A 17,528-nucleotide genomic window follows, 5' to 3' on the forward strand; every position below is an offset into this window, starting at 1 on the left:
TCCCCTCAAATCTCAGAACAGAACCATGCATCTCAACCTTCAAAAAAAGACTAAAGACCTGGATATTCATTCAAGCTTTCCCGGTCGCCAACATGGTCAACTAATCTCCAACTACACCTTGTTTAACCATATCCTATATCGTTTACCTGTGTGAATTAATAACCTGTCCTTTCTCTTCCTTCTCAGCCAAGTTCTTATCACCCTGTTATATGTAACTGCCTTTTCAGTACCATCGTTATAGTTATGTTTACTATGTTCACTATGTTTACTATGCACCCATGTTCTATGTGAACCAGCATGATGTGACTGCTGTCTCGAATGCCGGTATATAAAAATCGGAAATAAATAAATAAATAAATGAAAGATTCGAACCACTGGAGGACGGTGTCTTGAAGCCCTAGAAATTGTAGGCTGGCAAGAAGTAATTTATGATTTAAGGTGTTGAAGACTGTGGTAAGGTCAAGGAGAATAATGATATAATCAATATTGGCATCAAAGCCATGGATAATTGTATCAAATTCTGAGGGGAGCAGAGTTTCTGTGCAATGCCCTTTCCTAAAACCATGAGGGATTGGATGTAGGATATTATCTGTAATATTCAATTAATTGATGAAGAACAGTAGATTCAATTACTTTAGCCAAAGTTAGTAATGAGGCTACGGTATGAAGATTCACTGGGTCAAATGTCAGATTTTGTTTTTGGGTATAGGTGTTATAGAGGTTTGTTTGAGAATATCGGGAAATGTTCCAATATTGAGATAAATTAACTAATTGCGCTATGGATGGGGAAATAAAATCTCGGCTGTCCTTTAAAAGTTGACCTGGACAAGGGTTATACGGTGAGTTTGATACTTTTTGATTGGCGAGCAAACATGAGATAGTTGAGGCATCCGTTTCAGAGAAAGTGAACCAAGAACACTATAAACTTTCCTTCACTATTTTTGGAATTGGTAAGTGTGAATTCTGAGGAAATTTTGACAAGTTTTTCTTAGAAATGATGGGCAATTTTATTACACAGATCATTTGAAAAGTTGTTGTGAGAAGACATTTTTTGAGATGTTAGAGATTTTACAATGTTAAATAAAAATGTTTGTATAACCATTGGCTATTTTTATTTTGTTTGCATAGTAGGATTTTTTTTTCAGAGTCTATTTCTTTTTTGTATTTTTTTGAATGAATGAGCAGCAGTTTTATTTTCTAGAGTTGGGTTCTTGCACCAACAACATTCAAGGCATCTTAAGGTGGTTTTCATTCATCGCAAAGTTGGTGAGAACCAGGCACAATTTGGGTTTGGATCTAATAGTGCATAGGTTTTTACATGTATAGGAGCAGAGAGTACAAGTGAGATGATAGGGGCTCCACAACTATGTGAGGAATTTTCAACATTTGTTTGTAATTGTGAAGGCCCTCAGTGCCAGGCTTCTTGTATCAAGAGCCTTCACCAAAAGTCTGCTTAAAGAAATGGGCCTTTAGTGGCTCCTTAAAATGACTGACTGCATGTCATAAGCCAGAGATACTCTGGAAGTGCATTCCATGGCATTGGGCCTACACAGGAGAAAGCTCTGTCACATGCTTCTGCTATATGAACCATTCAGAATGATAGCACTTCCAAAAGGCCCTGGTCAGCAGAATACAAGGCTCAGGAAGGAACAAATTTGTAGTATGGCACTGTTTCATGGAATTGCGTTATTGCTTAGCAGCTTCTGAATTATAATAAAAAAATATATATTTGATGCACCATTGAAAAGATTAGCAGTGTAATGCTTATAGGACTGGAGTTATGGGTTTGTGAATTTTAAAACCTGTTAAAAGCCTAACTGCTACATTTTGGATAATTTCTAGTGCCCACAGAGCATAAGCAGACATACCAATAAGTAGCAAATTATAGTTATCTCTACCTGTGAGAACCAATCCCTGCAGAAGTGAGTCAAAGTCAGAAACAGTCAAAAAGGGGTTTAAAAAAAAAAAAAAGGGGGGGGGGAGGGGAATCCAAGATGGCATCCGATCTTCTGGATAGTCGTGCGTATTGAGGTTTTCCTGGACTGATTCTATTACTTTAATTTTTTCTTATCTCGAGGAAATTTCTTTTATGGGAAAGAGGAAGGGAACTGTGAGGAGGTTCTCCTCTACTCCTCAAACCCAGCAGATGACCATGCCAGAAGATGCACAAACTTTGCCTTCTGAGGCATTGAAGTCAGACTTTGCTGGCTCAGGGGCATCAAAGCCTACCAGAGACTGAGGTGTCATTCAGCCCAGATGATCGTAGCATTCCTCGCCCTCAGGATTCGCTGCTGTTACGGCGGAAGATACACCGGATCATATCGATAGCTGCGGCACCTCAACCTTATCAGTCAGCGTTTCTCTGCTGCATGCTGCAGTGGTCTACAGCATGACGGTGCAGAGCTTCTCCACTCTTTCCGGGGATTGGTTGAATACACTTCCAAGGAGGTGCTCTCGACTGATGGCGGCAATTCAGCTTGTTCACAGGAGGTTTGAGATGCTCTCTCAATGTTAAAGGTCAGAACTAACTTGGTTAAACCTTTAGATAATCTGTGGTCTGCACTAGCTGTTATAGAAAAGTCAGTCTCATCATTAGCGGTACAGACTGAAAATTCATACTAAATTTCAGAATCAAGAGCAACGTATGGTACGTTATGAAAAGAGATTAAATTATGTTAAGAAAATCGGTAGAACATGTGAAGGAAGTTCAAACCATCATACTTATCAGTGTCCTCTCGGCATGTGGAAAATTTGGAGAACTCTCTTAGCTATTTGAATCTGCGTGTATTACATTTTCCTTAAATTCATTTCATCTCTCCAATAGAGTTATTCAGATCATATATGAGAGAGATACTGGGACTTACAGAAGATGCTTTACCTCCTTCACCTATGATTTATTCTCTCTCTATTTCTAAGAAGCGGCTGCTTGAGGTGAAACAAGCCTGAATTTGTCTGATTTTCTGGATAACTCTGCTGAAACTATTTCCTCAAGAGCTTCTTTATTAATGACATTTGTTTTCCCCACAAGACATATTATACTTCACCTTTTCTTTCATTATCGAGAAACCCCTTTTAAGGGTCAAAAAGTATGGATCTTCCCGTATCTAACTAAAGCTACTCAGGACAATAGGAAGCAGGTTTTGGGCTTCCGACCCGAGGTCTTGCCTTTGGGGGCAACCTGAGTAAAAGTTTAGTTAATTTGAATAATATTAAATATTTTTTTACCCTTCTTAGCTGAGAAGCTAGATGTAATGTTCTCTCTCAGACTGCTTTGCTTTAGGCCTGATTGTATTGTAAGGCATTGTTTTTGTTCAGATGCGCCCGATTCTTACATTTACATTGTTTCTTTTGGCCCTATGAACCCAGGGCCCTTTCTCCCCCCACCCCCTTCTTTGTATAGTGGACTAACATGGCTGGTACAAATTATGTAATTTTCTTATTTTTGGTTTCTTTTTTTTTTTTTGTATCTGTAGTTTCTTTTTTCAAATATATTTGATAAATGCATATAATCAATAAAAATAAAGTTTAAAAAAATAAAGAGAGGTCTTAACGAGAGCCCTAATTGGGATCTCACTGATAGATTGGACTCTAAAATGACGACACCTAGATTCCAGACCTGTGATATCATAGGGATGGAAAGACTCAACAATAAAATAAGTAGGGACATCACTGGAGGAAAATTTAAAATGAATCTCTGTTTTGTTAAGGTTTAGAGTCAAATGATTATGAAGATTTGATAGATGAAAAACAAAATGGCTAGCAATTCATTTGTCACAGTCAGCAGCATAAAGTTTGCAAATTTCTTTAGAGAGAGTAATGGGTGCATGGAATGGCCTCTGAGTGAAGGTGGTGGCATTAAACTCTAAACTATATGAAACATGGCATGCGAATAATTTCTTGCCGCGGAGATCCCCATAGAAAAGAAAGCTCTCTTTGCTTGGTCTGTCATAGCCTTGTAATTAGACTGCGCAAACTGACATTTCTCAAAAGTCTCTGCAGTGTGGGGTTTTTGCTGACATGCCAATCTACACCAACCTTTCTTGATTTCTCGTAATGCCTTGCATTTAGGTTGCACTAACTTTAGAGCAGCCAACTCATCATACATAGCAGATAATGTCTGTTGGATTGAAATTGGACAGTCTTGATATTATTCGGTCATGGAATAAATCATGGTAAACACAACAAAGTTTCTTAACTTACAGTTGTTTTTTTTGTACAAATTGGAGACTCTGGATTAAGATATGATAAGAGCAAAAAATGATCCAAAGAATCCTTTCAGTACTTACAGAGGGGCCCTACTGAAACTAGAGTGGGATTTGCAAAAAAAGTCCAATGTATGACCAAGTTTATGAGTTGGCCCCTCCACAAGCAGATCCTAACCCAAGCAAACACAGCCTCCAAAAATTCAACACAAACAGCAGGCAGAGGTTTCCAATGAACATGTAGATTGAAATCTCCCAACACAATAATAGATCTTAAATCAATATTTACATTGGTAACAATAATTAAGGAAGAATTATGAGTCTTAGATCCAGGACAATAAAATAAGCAGATATTTAACCCCTGAAAATGTTATTAACACTTCATACAGTGAGCTGAGGTCATGGCATAGAAGTAAAAACTAACTTGCGCTTAAAAAAAAATGACTAAAATTTATTTTATTTTATTTATTTATTTTTAATTTTTATATACCGAAGTTCTTGTGGGAATTACAAATCACTCCGGTTTACATAAAACGATGAACTGCCCAACAGCGGATGGGGGCCCTCCACCACATGTACTGGGGCAAGGTTGGGAAATGCCATGCAGTTAGTTGGACAAAGCTGATTGGTAACCTTAGAAGCAATCTCAGTTGGGCACGACTCTATAATGCAAAAGCAGCCAGGAGCTTTTTCAATTAGAAGGTCAAAAATACCAGGATCCTTTCTGGACACTGATTGCGCATTTAGTAACATGATGTTTAATGACTAACACGTGATAAGTTGAGCCTTAGCAGGCATAGTCAGACAGCAAGTGGCTAATGCGCCATACCACCCCATTCCAATCAAGATGGGAATCAACTGGATAGACCTGGAGGACATGAGAAATTCCATTCCAAGTGCAGTAAAAAAACCCAAAACGATTTCACAAACCTAGCAAACCTCAAAACAATTAGAGCAAAGGGAACCCAAAGTAATAAAGTGTATGTGTGTGTATATATATGCACAAACACACAAACACACCCCAATCATATCATCTGCAAAATTAAAATAAGCATCTTATCATAAGTCACAATTTGTGCGCACAAAAGAGCAAGCTCTTTTGCTATGTTTCATGCACACAGCACACTAGTTTCCCCCCACAGCAAACTTAGCTCCACGTAAGAGGACATCCTCAAAAAGGGGCGGAGCTAGTTCTGTCTGGGCTGTGGGGATGGGAAACAAGCCACAGAGCTTAGCGGCAGATGCATGAAGCAAGCTCCCAGGTGGACAGTGTGAGCTTTCAGTAAGCAGCAGCATTGGCAGGAAGCATATGCATCCCTTAAATCCAGAGAGCGTATTCATTCCACTTGCTGAATGAAGGGGAGGATTGTGTGGAGGGAATTCATTTTGAATTTTTCCAGGAGTCTGTTCAGGCTCTTTAAACCCAGGATGGGTCTAAGTCCGCTAGATTTCTTGGGGACGAGAACGTAGCAGGAGTAGAATCCTTGGCCATACAGATGAGAAGGGACTGGCTCTATTGCCCACTATCTGAGGAGTGACTCCATCTCCAGGCAGAGATGCATAGAGTAAGACAGATCTGGATTGAAGTCTGAATGATGAGAAAGTACGGGAAGTGGGAGAAATGCAAATGGTATCCAGATTCCAGGATTTTGAGAACCAAGCAATCTTTTATTTATTTATTTAGCATTTTTCTATACCGACTTTCCAATAACAAAATTATTGATCAATTCGGTTTACATTTTAAACAATAACAACAATGACAAGTAAATGTCTTACAATGAACAGGTCGAATTAACTTGGATTAAGATATATGGGGGTAATAACATAATTAACATGAGCGGTGCCTAATATAGGCTAGAGGCTGGGTTTTAATGATAGACTGCCAAAGATAATAGTCTGCCAAAGATAATAGACTTTTGCGATCCTGCGCCATTCCTGCCAGTAGTGCTGGATTCTCCCTCCTACAGGAGTGGCTGGTTGCTGAGTTTGGAAGGTGGGCAAAAGTTTTGTCCAGATTTGGGCTGGACTTGTGGTATGGTTTTGGCAGATGGTGTTCATGTTGTCCGGGACGAGAAAGAAGTTGCTGATGCTGCGAAAGCAGAGGCGGTAAACTGGAACTGCTAGAAGGGGCATCTCTGAAATTATGGCCTTTCATAAGAGTAATAAGGACACCTTATGGAGGTTTGTTGTTCTGGACTGCTATATTCTGTTCCCTTATTTGTGCCACCATTTCCATGAGCTGTTCTCTTAAGAGGATGTCACCGAGGCAGTGCACATTTGTCAGCTTTTCATGGATATTGTCGCAAAGGTCACTGGCACAGAACCAAGCCATGCAGTGCCCTCTAATGGAGGCTGAGGAAGAACATGCAGTATTTGTTTTTCTATACCGACATTCGATAAGAAATATCATATCGGTTTACATAGTAACTTGATGGATAATTTGACAACAGGAACAACAGGGTCCAATTATCTTTACATTACAACAACAACAAGGTCTTATCTTATGAGTATAAAAACAACAACTATCTATACATTACTGCAATAACAAAGTCTTATTATCTTAACAGTATAAAAGAGTAACGTTTTTAACAGAGTAGAAACTAGTTTGATATTTTATGGAGAGACTTAACTATGATAAGTAGTGTCTAACGCCTCATAGATAGAACAAATCAGATGGTGTATACATTCTTCAGCATCTAAAAAGTTGAGGGAATGCGATGCCACTATCTCCAGCTAGAAGCAAGAGCTTTAGCTTTTGTATACACAGTCATAGAAACATAGAAATGATGGCAGAAGACGACCAAACAGCCCATCCAGTCTGCCCAGCAAGCTTTCACACTTATTTTTTCTCATACTTATCTGATACTCTTGGCCTTTATTAGTAACCTTTTGGTTCTATTTACCTTCCACCCCCGCCATTGATGTAGAGAGCAGTGCTGGAGCTGCATCCAAGTGAAGTATCTAGCTTATTTGGTTTGGGGTAGTAACTGCCGCAACAAGCAAGTTATTCCCCCGCTTTTTTGTAAATGCAGCTACTCTCCCGCTTTTTTGTGAATGCAAATCTTTTTCCACATTTCCTCTTGCTGTTGAAGCACAGAGCAATGTTGTAGTCTCATTAACCATGTGTATGTTTATTGAATAAGGATATTAATCTCCAGGTAGCAGCCGTCATTCCCACAAGCCACCCCCCATGCCTCTTCTCTTCATTCATATCCTCTAGCCTTTATGGATCCACAGTGTTTATCCCTCGCCCCTTTGAAATCCTTCACAGTTTTGGTCTTCACCACTTCCTCCGGAAGGGCGTTCCAGGCATCCACCACCCTCTCCGTGAAGAAATACTTCCTGATATTGGTTCTGAGTCTTCCTCCCTGGAGCTTCAAATCGTGATCCCTGGTTCTGCTGATTTTTTTTCCAATGGAAAAGGTTTGTCGTCATTTTTGGATCATTAAAACCTTTCAAGTATCTGAAATTCTGTATCATATCACCTCTGCTCCTCCTTTCCTCCAGGGTGTACATATTTAGATTCGTCAATCTTTCCTTATAAGTCATTCGATGAAGACCATCCACCTTTTTGGTCGCCCTTCTCTGGTCCGCCTCCATCCTGTCTCTGTCCCTTCGGAGATACAGTCTCCAGAACTGAGCACAGTATTCCAGGTGAGCCCTCACCAAGGACCTGTACAAGGGGATAAACACTTCCCTTTTCTTTACTCAATATTCCTCTCTCTATGCAGCCCAGCATTCTTCTGGCTTTAGCTATCGCCTTGTCACATTGTTTCGCCGACTTCAGATTATTAGACACTATCACCCCAAGGTCTCTCTCCTGCTCTGTGCACATCAGCCCTTCACCCCCCATCGAATACAGTTCTTTCAGATTTCCACACCCCATATACATTACTCTGCACTTCTTGGCATTGAATCTCAGCTGCCATATCTTCGACCACTCTTCCAGCTTCCTTAAATCCCTTCTCATTCTCTACTCCTTCTGGCATGTCCACTCTGTTGCAGATCTTAGTGTCATCCGCAAAAAGACAAACCTTACCTTCTATCCCGTCTGCAATGTCGCTCACAAATATATTGAACAGGACCGGTCCCAACACTGATCCTTGTGGCACTCCAGTTAACACCGCTCTCTCTTCAGAGTAAGTTCCATTTACCATCACACATTGTCTTCTGTCCGTCAACCAGTTTGCAATCCAAGCCACCACCTCGGCACTCATTCCTAAGCTTCTCATTTTATTCATCAGCCTCCTGTGCGGGACCGTATGAAAAGCTTTGCGGAAATCCAAGTAGATGACAATCGAGCGCTCTTCCTCGATCCAATTCCCTAGTCACCCAGTCAAAAAAGTCAGATTTGTCTGAGTAGTAGACTATGTAGAATTGGTGGTTAGAAATTCTTGCAGTTAGCATGCAGCTTTGAAACATTTTTCCAAAATTGTCTAGAAGTCAGGGATCTTTCCCTTGGAGAATATTTGAGTATATCCTAATTTTTCTTTACTTTCCTTAAAACCTATTCTACAACTACAGATTGATGGGGCAGTTACACAATTCCAAATCCAGGAGATTTTTGAACACTGTATTTAAGGTCCAGTTTCCTTGATACTGGGATGCGAGTAACAGGATTTTCCCCACATTCTCATTTGTAATTCTTGCAAGATTTGATGGATTAGAAGAACTGCTGGCTGCACTGGCATTTCTAGAATTTGGAGAAACCCATAACATTTGTACAAGGATCTTTGTTCTTACACACATTTACAGCAAGGGCTTTTCCCAACTTGACTAAAGATTGAGTAATAAATATCTTGAGGGAGATGAGTGTTCTGGAAGTTCTAGAGGAGGTATCATGGTATCGCCGTTGAACCCTCTTCAATTCCCAGAGGTGAGGGAACACTAATCCAGGTAAAGTCGTGGGCTAGAACTTCTTTGTCGGGGTTCTGATGGCGTATGTGTTAACTGAAGATAGCGGGACTCCCTCTTGTAGGAGTAATGTTGAAATTCTGGAAAACAGAGGTTAGAGCATAACCTCTTTTTCCTTAGCCACCAAAGAGGTAAAGAAATTCTTTACTAACTCTGCTACTTGGTCAAGTGGCTGGCATGCTCTCTGACCTGGCATGGGTGCGTACATCCTCTTCTGAATCTAGGACTGGAATGTCTTCCAGACTCTGTAAAATGTGAGACAAGGTTCAATTAGAAATTAGAGGCAATAGAGAACAGGTGAGATCTGGTGTGTCTAGATGTAGGACCTTGGCCTAGTAGCTTCCTTGGCAAAACTGATTTGGTGTCTGATGGAGGGATAAGTATCATATCTCCCATTGGATCCTGTAAACTAATTTGTGAGACACCTGTACAATTGCGTACGGATAGCTGCTGCCAGATGCATCAATGCTTCTAACTGCAATGGGGGTCGAGGAATGATACATAGACTTATGCAATGGTGCTAATTGAGTCTTGTGTGTCAATGATAATGACAGCGCTCTATACATCAATGGTCCCGGTGCAGCTCTATGTGTTGACTGTGCTTCATGCATAGACAGCATTGTGTGTCAATGCTTTTTCATTGCAGAGTGCTCTAAGCATTTCTTGGAGTGACGTCTCTTTCTTTGACCCATGCTGACTTAAGTCTATTTGACCACAAGGATGTGGCCTGTTCTGAGGGGAGAAATATTTTGGAGGAGCTTCTGCTCAAATCCCTTCTCGGTGAGGCAGATTAAGTTGCACTTCAAGAAGAGGATCAACTATGACTTCTTTAAGCCTTCCTTCCACAGTTCCTCTATTTTATAGGCTCTTGCTCTCTCTGTGTATGCAGGGACATCTGTCTGCAGTTATAACAATTTACTTGGTCATGATCAGGACCTAGGCAACTGTAACAATGGTCATGTCCATCTGTAATGGACACCTTTCTGCCATAAATGCAGATCTTAAAACCACTTGTTACCTTCTTTTTTTCCTGACATTGTAACTTTTTTTTTTTTTCAATAAAGTAGCACTAGAAAGTGCTGTTTGGAAGCTACTAAAGCAGCGAGGCAACTTTTAAGATAGAAAAAATATAATTGTAAGAAGGCATGCAGAGATAGAGGTTCACGTTGGTGCTGTTGCTCAGATGAAAAAAGATTGGAGTCTCAAGAGGCAACGCCCTAGCAGGAATTCCTGCACATGCTTAGTAGAACAAAAGTTCTACTTGCTAAGAGAGGTCCATTCGGTGCCACCATATAACACCACCCACATCATGGCTAATTCATCCTGTTTATTAATGGAAAAAAGTTCTCGTGTGTAATGTACTATACAAACGTGTGTGCAATGTTCTTTGAAACACTATTCTATTTTCCTTTTCTTGTGCGTGTTTCATATGTGCACTTGTTTCATGACCTATGTGCATATGCACATCTTACAGGGAATATTGGTCATGAGCCTTCATTGTCCCCTATTTTAATAGGCCCATCCCTCCCAGGCTGGTCACTGCAGCAAGAGTCCTGAGGCCAGAAGCCATACACTAGGGTTCCTTCCAGAATCCAGTATCATGTGGTCTACATCCAGCTACCTAGTTTCACCATTATTGATAACTATGATTCCCTTACTGTAGGGACAAGCTAGCCACCTTAATAAGGAGTGTGCAATTGAACCAAACTTTGCCGGCTTGAGCAACACAAAATGGAAGTCAACTCATGTGATGGCCATTGCAGTTTTAATGTGAATGCCTGTGAAAACTGTATCGAGGAGAAGCAGCCGATATTGTTCTTCATATTGAGCAATCTGTCTTCACTTTACAATTTTGCTGGTACTGCTGGACAGCAACTTGCTGAGTTTGTGACCTCAAACTTTGTATTGAGTCAGGAGACTCACTATTGTTCGCCAAATGTCTTCTGGTTCATGCCATCATTTCCATGAGAATATGGATATACGTACCAGCTAAGACGAAGTCGTATTGGAACCCCACCAATCCTATGCCAGTGGATTATGGTAACATCCAATCAATATCAACTTTTCGATCCTATGCATATGCATGAAGTTCTGAGAAAAGAAAGAAACTTTGGACAGAGTCAGTACTGCACCGCACTGCTTGCTGCAGTTCATGCAAACTTCGACCCGTGGACCATGCACTAAAGGCTTTTTACGAAGCTTAAGCTTCAACACTGGGCACCGAATTCCTCAACCCAGCCCATCCCTGTCCATTAATTTTGGAGTACTTGCCGATTTTATCCTTATGTAAGCCCTGGCAAACCAAGCTATCTTCACTCCGTCCTTTGCCTGCATAGCAGAGGCATCTGTAAGCACTTTAAGTCTGCTGCCCTGAGATGGTGGTGTTAACGGGTTGTTTCTTTGCTGGAGGACCAGCTGGCTACTCTCCATGCTAAAGCAGGACACTGATTTTCCATGAAAGAATCAGCTAATAAACTAGCTAAATTACTACATTAAACAGGGCATTTTAACTGGCAATGCTTTTGAGAAGTTAACATTGAGTTTTCTTAACCTTTGTAACAAGAATGATTTACTCTGCTAAACCAGAAACTTAATATCTACCAAATATAAAACCACTATATATTTTATGCTGCTACAATAAAACATTCACCTCACATTCTGCTCTCTTTATATGAACTTGGACCTTATTTTATTTGATTTAAAAGTCCGATAAACCATGTAAGACTATTTATCCCTTACATTCCCCAAAGAATGCATGAATGCTTTCCCCACAGCAGTTCCAGCCAACCCCAGATTCAGGGATTGAATCGGGGGACCTTCCACATGGCAGTACATAGCACAGCCACCAAAACACCAGACCGGCTCTGTTGCAAAATATTCTCTCTCTTGTTGCAGGTTACTGTAGTCCTTATATACAAGTAAAATTAATAAATAATGCTGGATGAAAATTAAAAAAATGCCACACCAAAATTAATCTGAAGTATTTTATATATCCCTATGAAAGTTTTAGCCTCTTTTCCTGGGGTCTGTGCTTTATGACTGAACCAGAAATCAGAAAGCTTTACAAATTTTGTTACTAAAAATGTGGTTCATTGGAATAATAAATATTTATAACATTAATCACATTGTAAAAACAAGAACAAGGAAAAGTCTGATTAAGAGAAAAAGGAACAACTTAATTTCTGAAATGATATAGAATAGAAAACGGTGAGGAGGAGCTCTGCAGTGTGACTGATCCAATCAAGTGACCCATGAGTAGAACATTTTCAGTTCATACTTCACATTTTAATCACTATATTATTAGGGATATTCATTCATTGGAAACAACATTGTCTGTTTCATGTTTTCAAAACAAAACGATAGGAAAAAATAAATAGAAGATAAACCCAAAAATATTGTATTATTTTTAGTGCTCATTATTCCCAATAGTGTGCACTATTTACAAAATCTAAAAAAATTGGGGGAAAATGTGCCCCGAATGACATGAAACATGACAAACATTTTTGGCCTGCACACCCCTAAGCATCAGTATAGCAGAAACAAAATTTCCACTCAAATCTGCCATTTAAGACCAGATGTTTGTTTTTGAACTCCCACCTGATGATTATCAGCCTGCGTCAGAAAATAACTTTGTTGTATCATAGTCCGTTCTGAAACAGGTTACTTGGCTATAACATTTGGTTTCAATTTCATATTTCTACTTTTAGGTGGCAAGCTCTTAATCAGTGTGCTCACACCATCTCAACAGAATTGTCATTTGACAGCAGATTGGAAGAAAGATTCTATTTAGTGGATGTGTCAGCACTGATCAGAAGCCCAGCAAACTGACCTTGATGTTGTATAAAGTTTCTAAGAAAATTGGTTTTGATTTACTTGTGAGTTTTCTCCTCAAAAGCTATAAGCACATTTGAGGATTCTGAAGCACATTGCTTTTGGTCTGGTGCCTCACAATTCATCCAAAGTGTGCACAGAAATCCTGGTCTAATATATACACTCATAAGCTGAATGAGCATGGATGTTTTACCAAAATACCAGACATATGCAGGACTGGTCTAATACAATTCACAACAGCCCCACCTTCTGGTAGTTAAAATGATATGCAACTTAATGACTGCAATTTAAACTTGACCTTGTGAAACATTTACTAAAGATGTTATACCCATATTCTCATTTCAAGGTAAAAAGCTTTCTAGATGTTTATACTATGAAAATATGAAATGTTCCAAGTAAAATCTAATAAATGGAAGGTGTTGTCTTACATATTGCCATCAAGTTATTCATTAGGACCACAGCTGCATAATACACCAAAAGGAAATGGAAACATCACATAGACCACAGATAACAAGTGTCATAAACAGATCCGATTCTCAGTATATTTGCAATAATTATTCAGAAGAATAGAGTAATTGCAAGCAAATTGGTTTATACTCCATTTACATTTTGATTCTTCTTAAAAGCAAGTCTACTGGTAGCACCCAAAGACCAGAGTTTGTAGCTGCTGACAGTCTTAAAATGGAAGAGGATGGACATTTTAACCTTAAAATATTTTATTTCATTGTTGACAATACCCACAAATAATAAAACATACATCAAATCACAGCAAGATCATAGTTAAGAATTCCTTAACTATGTAATACAAACATGATGCAATTTGGGCTACCAAATAAATATATATAAAAAGCAAAATAGCTCACACATGCAAATATATTAGACCAGAAAGTGTCAAATTAAAAAATAGGTGCCAGATATGAAAATAAGAGTTTCGTTTGAACCCATTCTTGAATCGTAATATACCCTAAACAAATTAGACAAGACAGCCTTTTGCAGTCTGCAAAAAGTCATAATGAAGAGTCATCAAGAACAGTGGTTTAGTGAAAATCACAATACGACCCTTTAGAAACTGATCATTTAAAGATAAACACCATAAACAGTACTTACTGTGTGCTATGGTCTAAATAAGTAATTACTCTGTCTCCTTCTTCTTCTAAACGTTTGTTAACATGATGAAGGTACTCTGGCACCTGTAAAATAAATAAATAAAAGCTCACACATTTTAGTCATTAGAGCAAAAAACATAACACGTAATTGTAAAAAGAGGTTGGCTAATAAAAAAAAAATATTAAATTCCTATTAAGTGGCAGGTGACGCATACCAGCATCCTCCACAAATAATGATGTCTGAAATAGCCAAATTTCAAGCTGGTAAGCAGAGGTATATTATGTAAAACTCAAACTTTGTGTTGGTGACCATTACCTAAACAAAGAATAGGGAGAGGCAAAGGAAGACGGCTAGGAACAATAAGCAAGCCAGAGGAGCAGTACAACAGCAAGAGAATGAAAGAATGTGAATGTGATGGGAAAATATTTATTTCTTTTTAAAAATCTATAGGCTCTATGGTTTGCAGCAGGTAAACAATCATACATGCATAATGATGCATACTAAAATAAAATACATACCAGTACAAGTTAAATAAATAAAGGGGAAGATGTTTAAATACATACGCTCGCGTGTCGATGGGCGTAACGCTACCCGGCGCGTGTCCATGCACGCACGATTTTATAACATGCGCAGTGTGAAAATGTAGCCTGCAGGCTTAACGAAATTAGTGCCCTGATCTTGCACGACCCACTGAAAGACCCAATGCTGCAGCGTTTTAGCGTTATTTCACCTGCATCAGGGGGTCTACTATCTATTTAAAATCAGACGTCCATCTCACTCCTTGTTGAACAATATGGCAGTCACACTTATCATATACGTCCCTCCCCTTTTAAAACAGACTAATCATAAGAAAGGGTCAATCACAAAGGAAACTTCAAACTTAAAATACCTCTCCCCCGGATGTTATAATCGTCCAGATTCATTGAAAAACTTTTTTTTATTGAGTCGACTGTGGCCAAAGAGTCATACGGGTGAATTTTAAAAGCACTACGTGCGCCAAAGCCAGGAGATACATGCGTGAATCGGCCCACCGGGTGCCACATGGATTTTAAGAGGCACCTGGGTACCCGTGTATCTCCTGGCACGCAAGTAAAAATTCTATTCATAAAAGGGGAAGAGGGTGTGGTCTGGACGGGGCATGAGAGTTACCTCTGCTATGGACGGCGTGCAGGTCATGAAATTAAAAAAAAACTGGGCTAGTCAGCGGGGTTTTAAGGGTCAGGGGCTAATAGAGTAAAAGGGAGGCAAGTTAGCTAGGGGGTTTAGGAAGCCCTCTCCTTTACTGGGGGGAGCTGGCAATGAACCGTCGGGGGCATAACTACTAAAATCCCCCTTCCACTTACGCGAAAGAGGTTACACACATGCTCGCGTATAGCTGATTTTAGTGGGTATACGCGCAGACATGTTCCCGCACGCAGGTCTTAAAAATTCACCTTATATTGTTTTAGAAGAAATTTTTAGGTGGAGAAGCTTCAAATCTGAAGCAAAGATGTTACATAAGAACATGCCATACTGGGTCAGACCAAGGGTCCATCAAGCCCAGCATCCTGTTTCCAACAGAGGCCAATCCAGGCCATAAGAACCTGGCAAGTACCCAAAAACTAAGTCTATTCCATGTAACCATTGCTAATGGCAGTGACTATTCTCTAAGTGAACTTAATTAATATGAAGTAATGGACTTCTCCTCCAAGAACTTATCCAATCCTTTTTTAAACACAGCTATACTAACTGCACTAACCACATCCTCTGGCAACAAATTCCAGAGTTTAATTGTGCGTTGAGTAAAAAAGAACTTTCTCCGATTAGTTTTAAATGTGCCCCATGCTAACTTCATGGAGTGCCCCCTAGTCTATTATCTGAAAGAGTAAATAACCGATTCACATCTACCCGTTCTAGACCTCTCATGGTTTTAAACACCTCTATCATATCCCCCCTCAGCCGTCTCTTCTCCAAGAGGAACAGTCCTAACCTCTTCAGCCTTTCCTCATAGGGGAGCTGTTCCATTCCCCTTATCATTTTGGTAGCCCTTCTCTGTACCTTCTCCATTGCAATTATATCTTTTTTGAGATGCGGCGAGCAGAATTGTACACAGTATTCAAGGTGTGGTCTCACCATGGAGCGATACAGAGGCATTATAACATTAATTGTGCGCCAATTGTGTTGTACAGCAAAAAGCAAATCTACCAAAAGCAGCCCATTCAATCTCTCTGTTTAGACCTAGAGGAGTACAAGTGTTCCAAGTACAAATATAACCTTATTCCTTTTTCAAAAGAAACTTGGAAAAACCACCTCCAACAGTTGGCTGATTTTTTTTCAACATCGAATAAGTGAGTTCATCAAGAATGATAGCTTCCATCCAATGGAAATACTAATGTTGCGTCAATTTTGCCCCTTCTAATACAGCTAATGTGTTCCTGGACCCAAACGTTTGAGCGACCCATTTTGCCTGTGAACAGGAACACCAAATGATGTAAATTACTCCTATGGAAGTCAATGATCTCAAATGGAATGGCTGTCGTTCAGGAAACTAGAGTTGGTCACAGCTGAAAGATTGCGGACAAACTGAGCAGCGCCCATATGGAAAGTGACCAATTAGTGTAACTGCCTCAACATTCTGTAAATCTATTATAAAGTGAGATTTAACTAATTTTTTCTGCAGTTGGGAGCTCGTGTCAAAGCAAAGATGGGTACATCTTGAAAAAAAATTATTGTAACTTTAAAATATCCAACGTTTTGAAGTGCTTTGATTAACCGTCCATGTGAATGGGCTATAAAGAAAGAACACAAATTTTAGATGGCTGATTGTTCGTGCTGTTGAGGTTGTAATAAGTCTCTATTGGCACATCTACATCTCTTGAATGCTCGATGGACGATGTCTCATGGTTAACCCCTTTCAACAAAGCATTATCTTATGCCATTAGCTTTAATTGTGTATTCTTCAGCAGTGGTGCACAATTGCCGCAATCTTAGAAATTGTTCTGTATGTAAATTGTCGAAGCTTGAGAACATGACAACTTGCCAAATGAAGCAAGGTGCTCCAGTTGGTAGGCTTGTGGTAGATAGAAAATTTACATTTAGTATCTTCATAAAAGATTCATATATCTAGAAAGCTGACCCGCCTAGAATCAGCCACATAGGAAAATTGAAGATTAACATCTCTAGTATTAAGCAACATAAAACATTTAGCTAACTCCTCCCGGTTCCCTGCCCACAACAAGATGATATCAATGTATCATTTCCATAATTTTATGTTTTATTGTGCCTCAAAATCACCCACATACAGGTTGGCAATGTTAGGAGCCATTGAGACCCCCCCCCCATAGTAACACCTTTAGCCTGTTGAATTAGTCATGCTGTCATGGGAACGGTCAATCAGGCCCGGGAGATGAAGCTTCAAAGTGATGTCAAAGCTTTGCTCTGAGGCTGCGCGTGAGTTCCCGTGCTGGAATCGACTCTCCTCAGTCTGTGATTAAG

At 39.7% G+C, this 17,528-nt stretch overlaps 1 protein-coding gene across 3 annotated transcripts in view; it reads right to left on the reverse strand.

Moving 5' to 3' along the window:
* The window catches only part of CUL4A (cullin 4A), a 123,588-nt gene that overhangs the window by 64,797 nt on the left and 41,263 nt on the right, over window positions 1-17,528 (reverse strand). For all 3 annotated transcript variants that reach the window (XR_003857156.1, XM_029604661.1, XM_029604662.1), the window contains exon 9: window positions 14,055-14,137. Coding sequence is in view for 2 of the 3 variants with exons in the window: in XM_029604661.1 (XP_029460521.1) it covers window positions 14,055-14,137 (83 nt within the window). In the remaining variant the exon portion in view is untranslated. The remainder of the gene's footprint in view (window positions 1-14,054; window positions 14,138-17,528) is intronic.

This window comes from Rhinatrema bivittatum, chromosome 5 (genome assembly GCF_901001135.1).
Source record: "Rhinatrema bivittatum chromosome 5, aRhiBiv1.1, whole genome shotgun sequence".
NCBI classification, from domain to species: Eukaryota; Metazoa; Chordata; class Amphibia; order Gymnophiona; family Rhinatrematidae; genus Rhinatrema; species Rhinatrema bivittatum.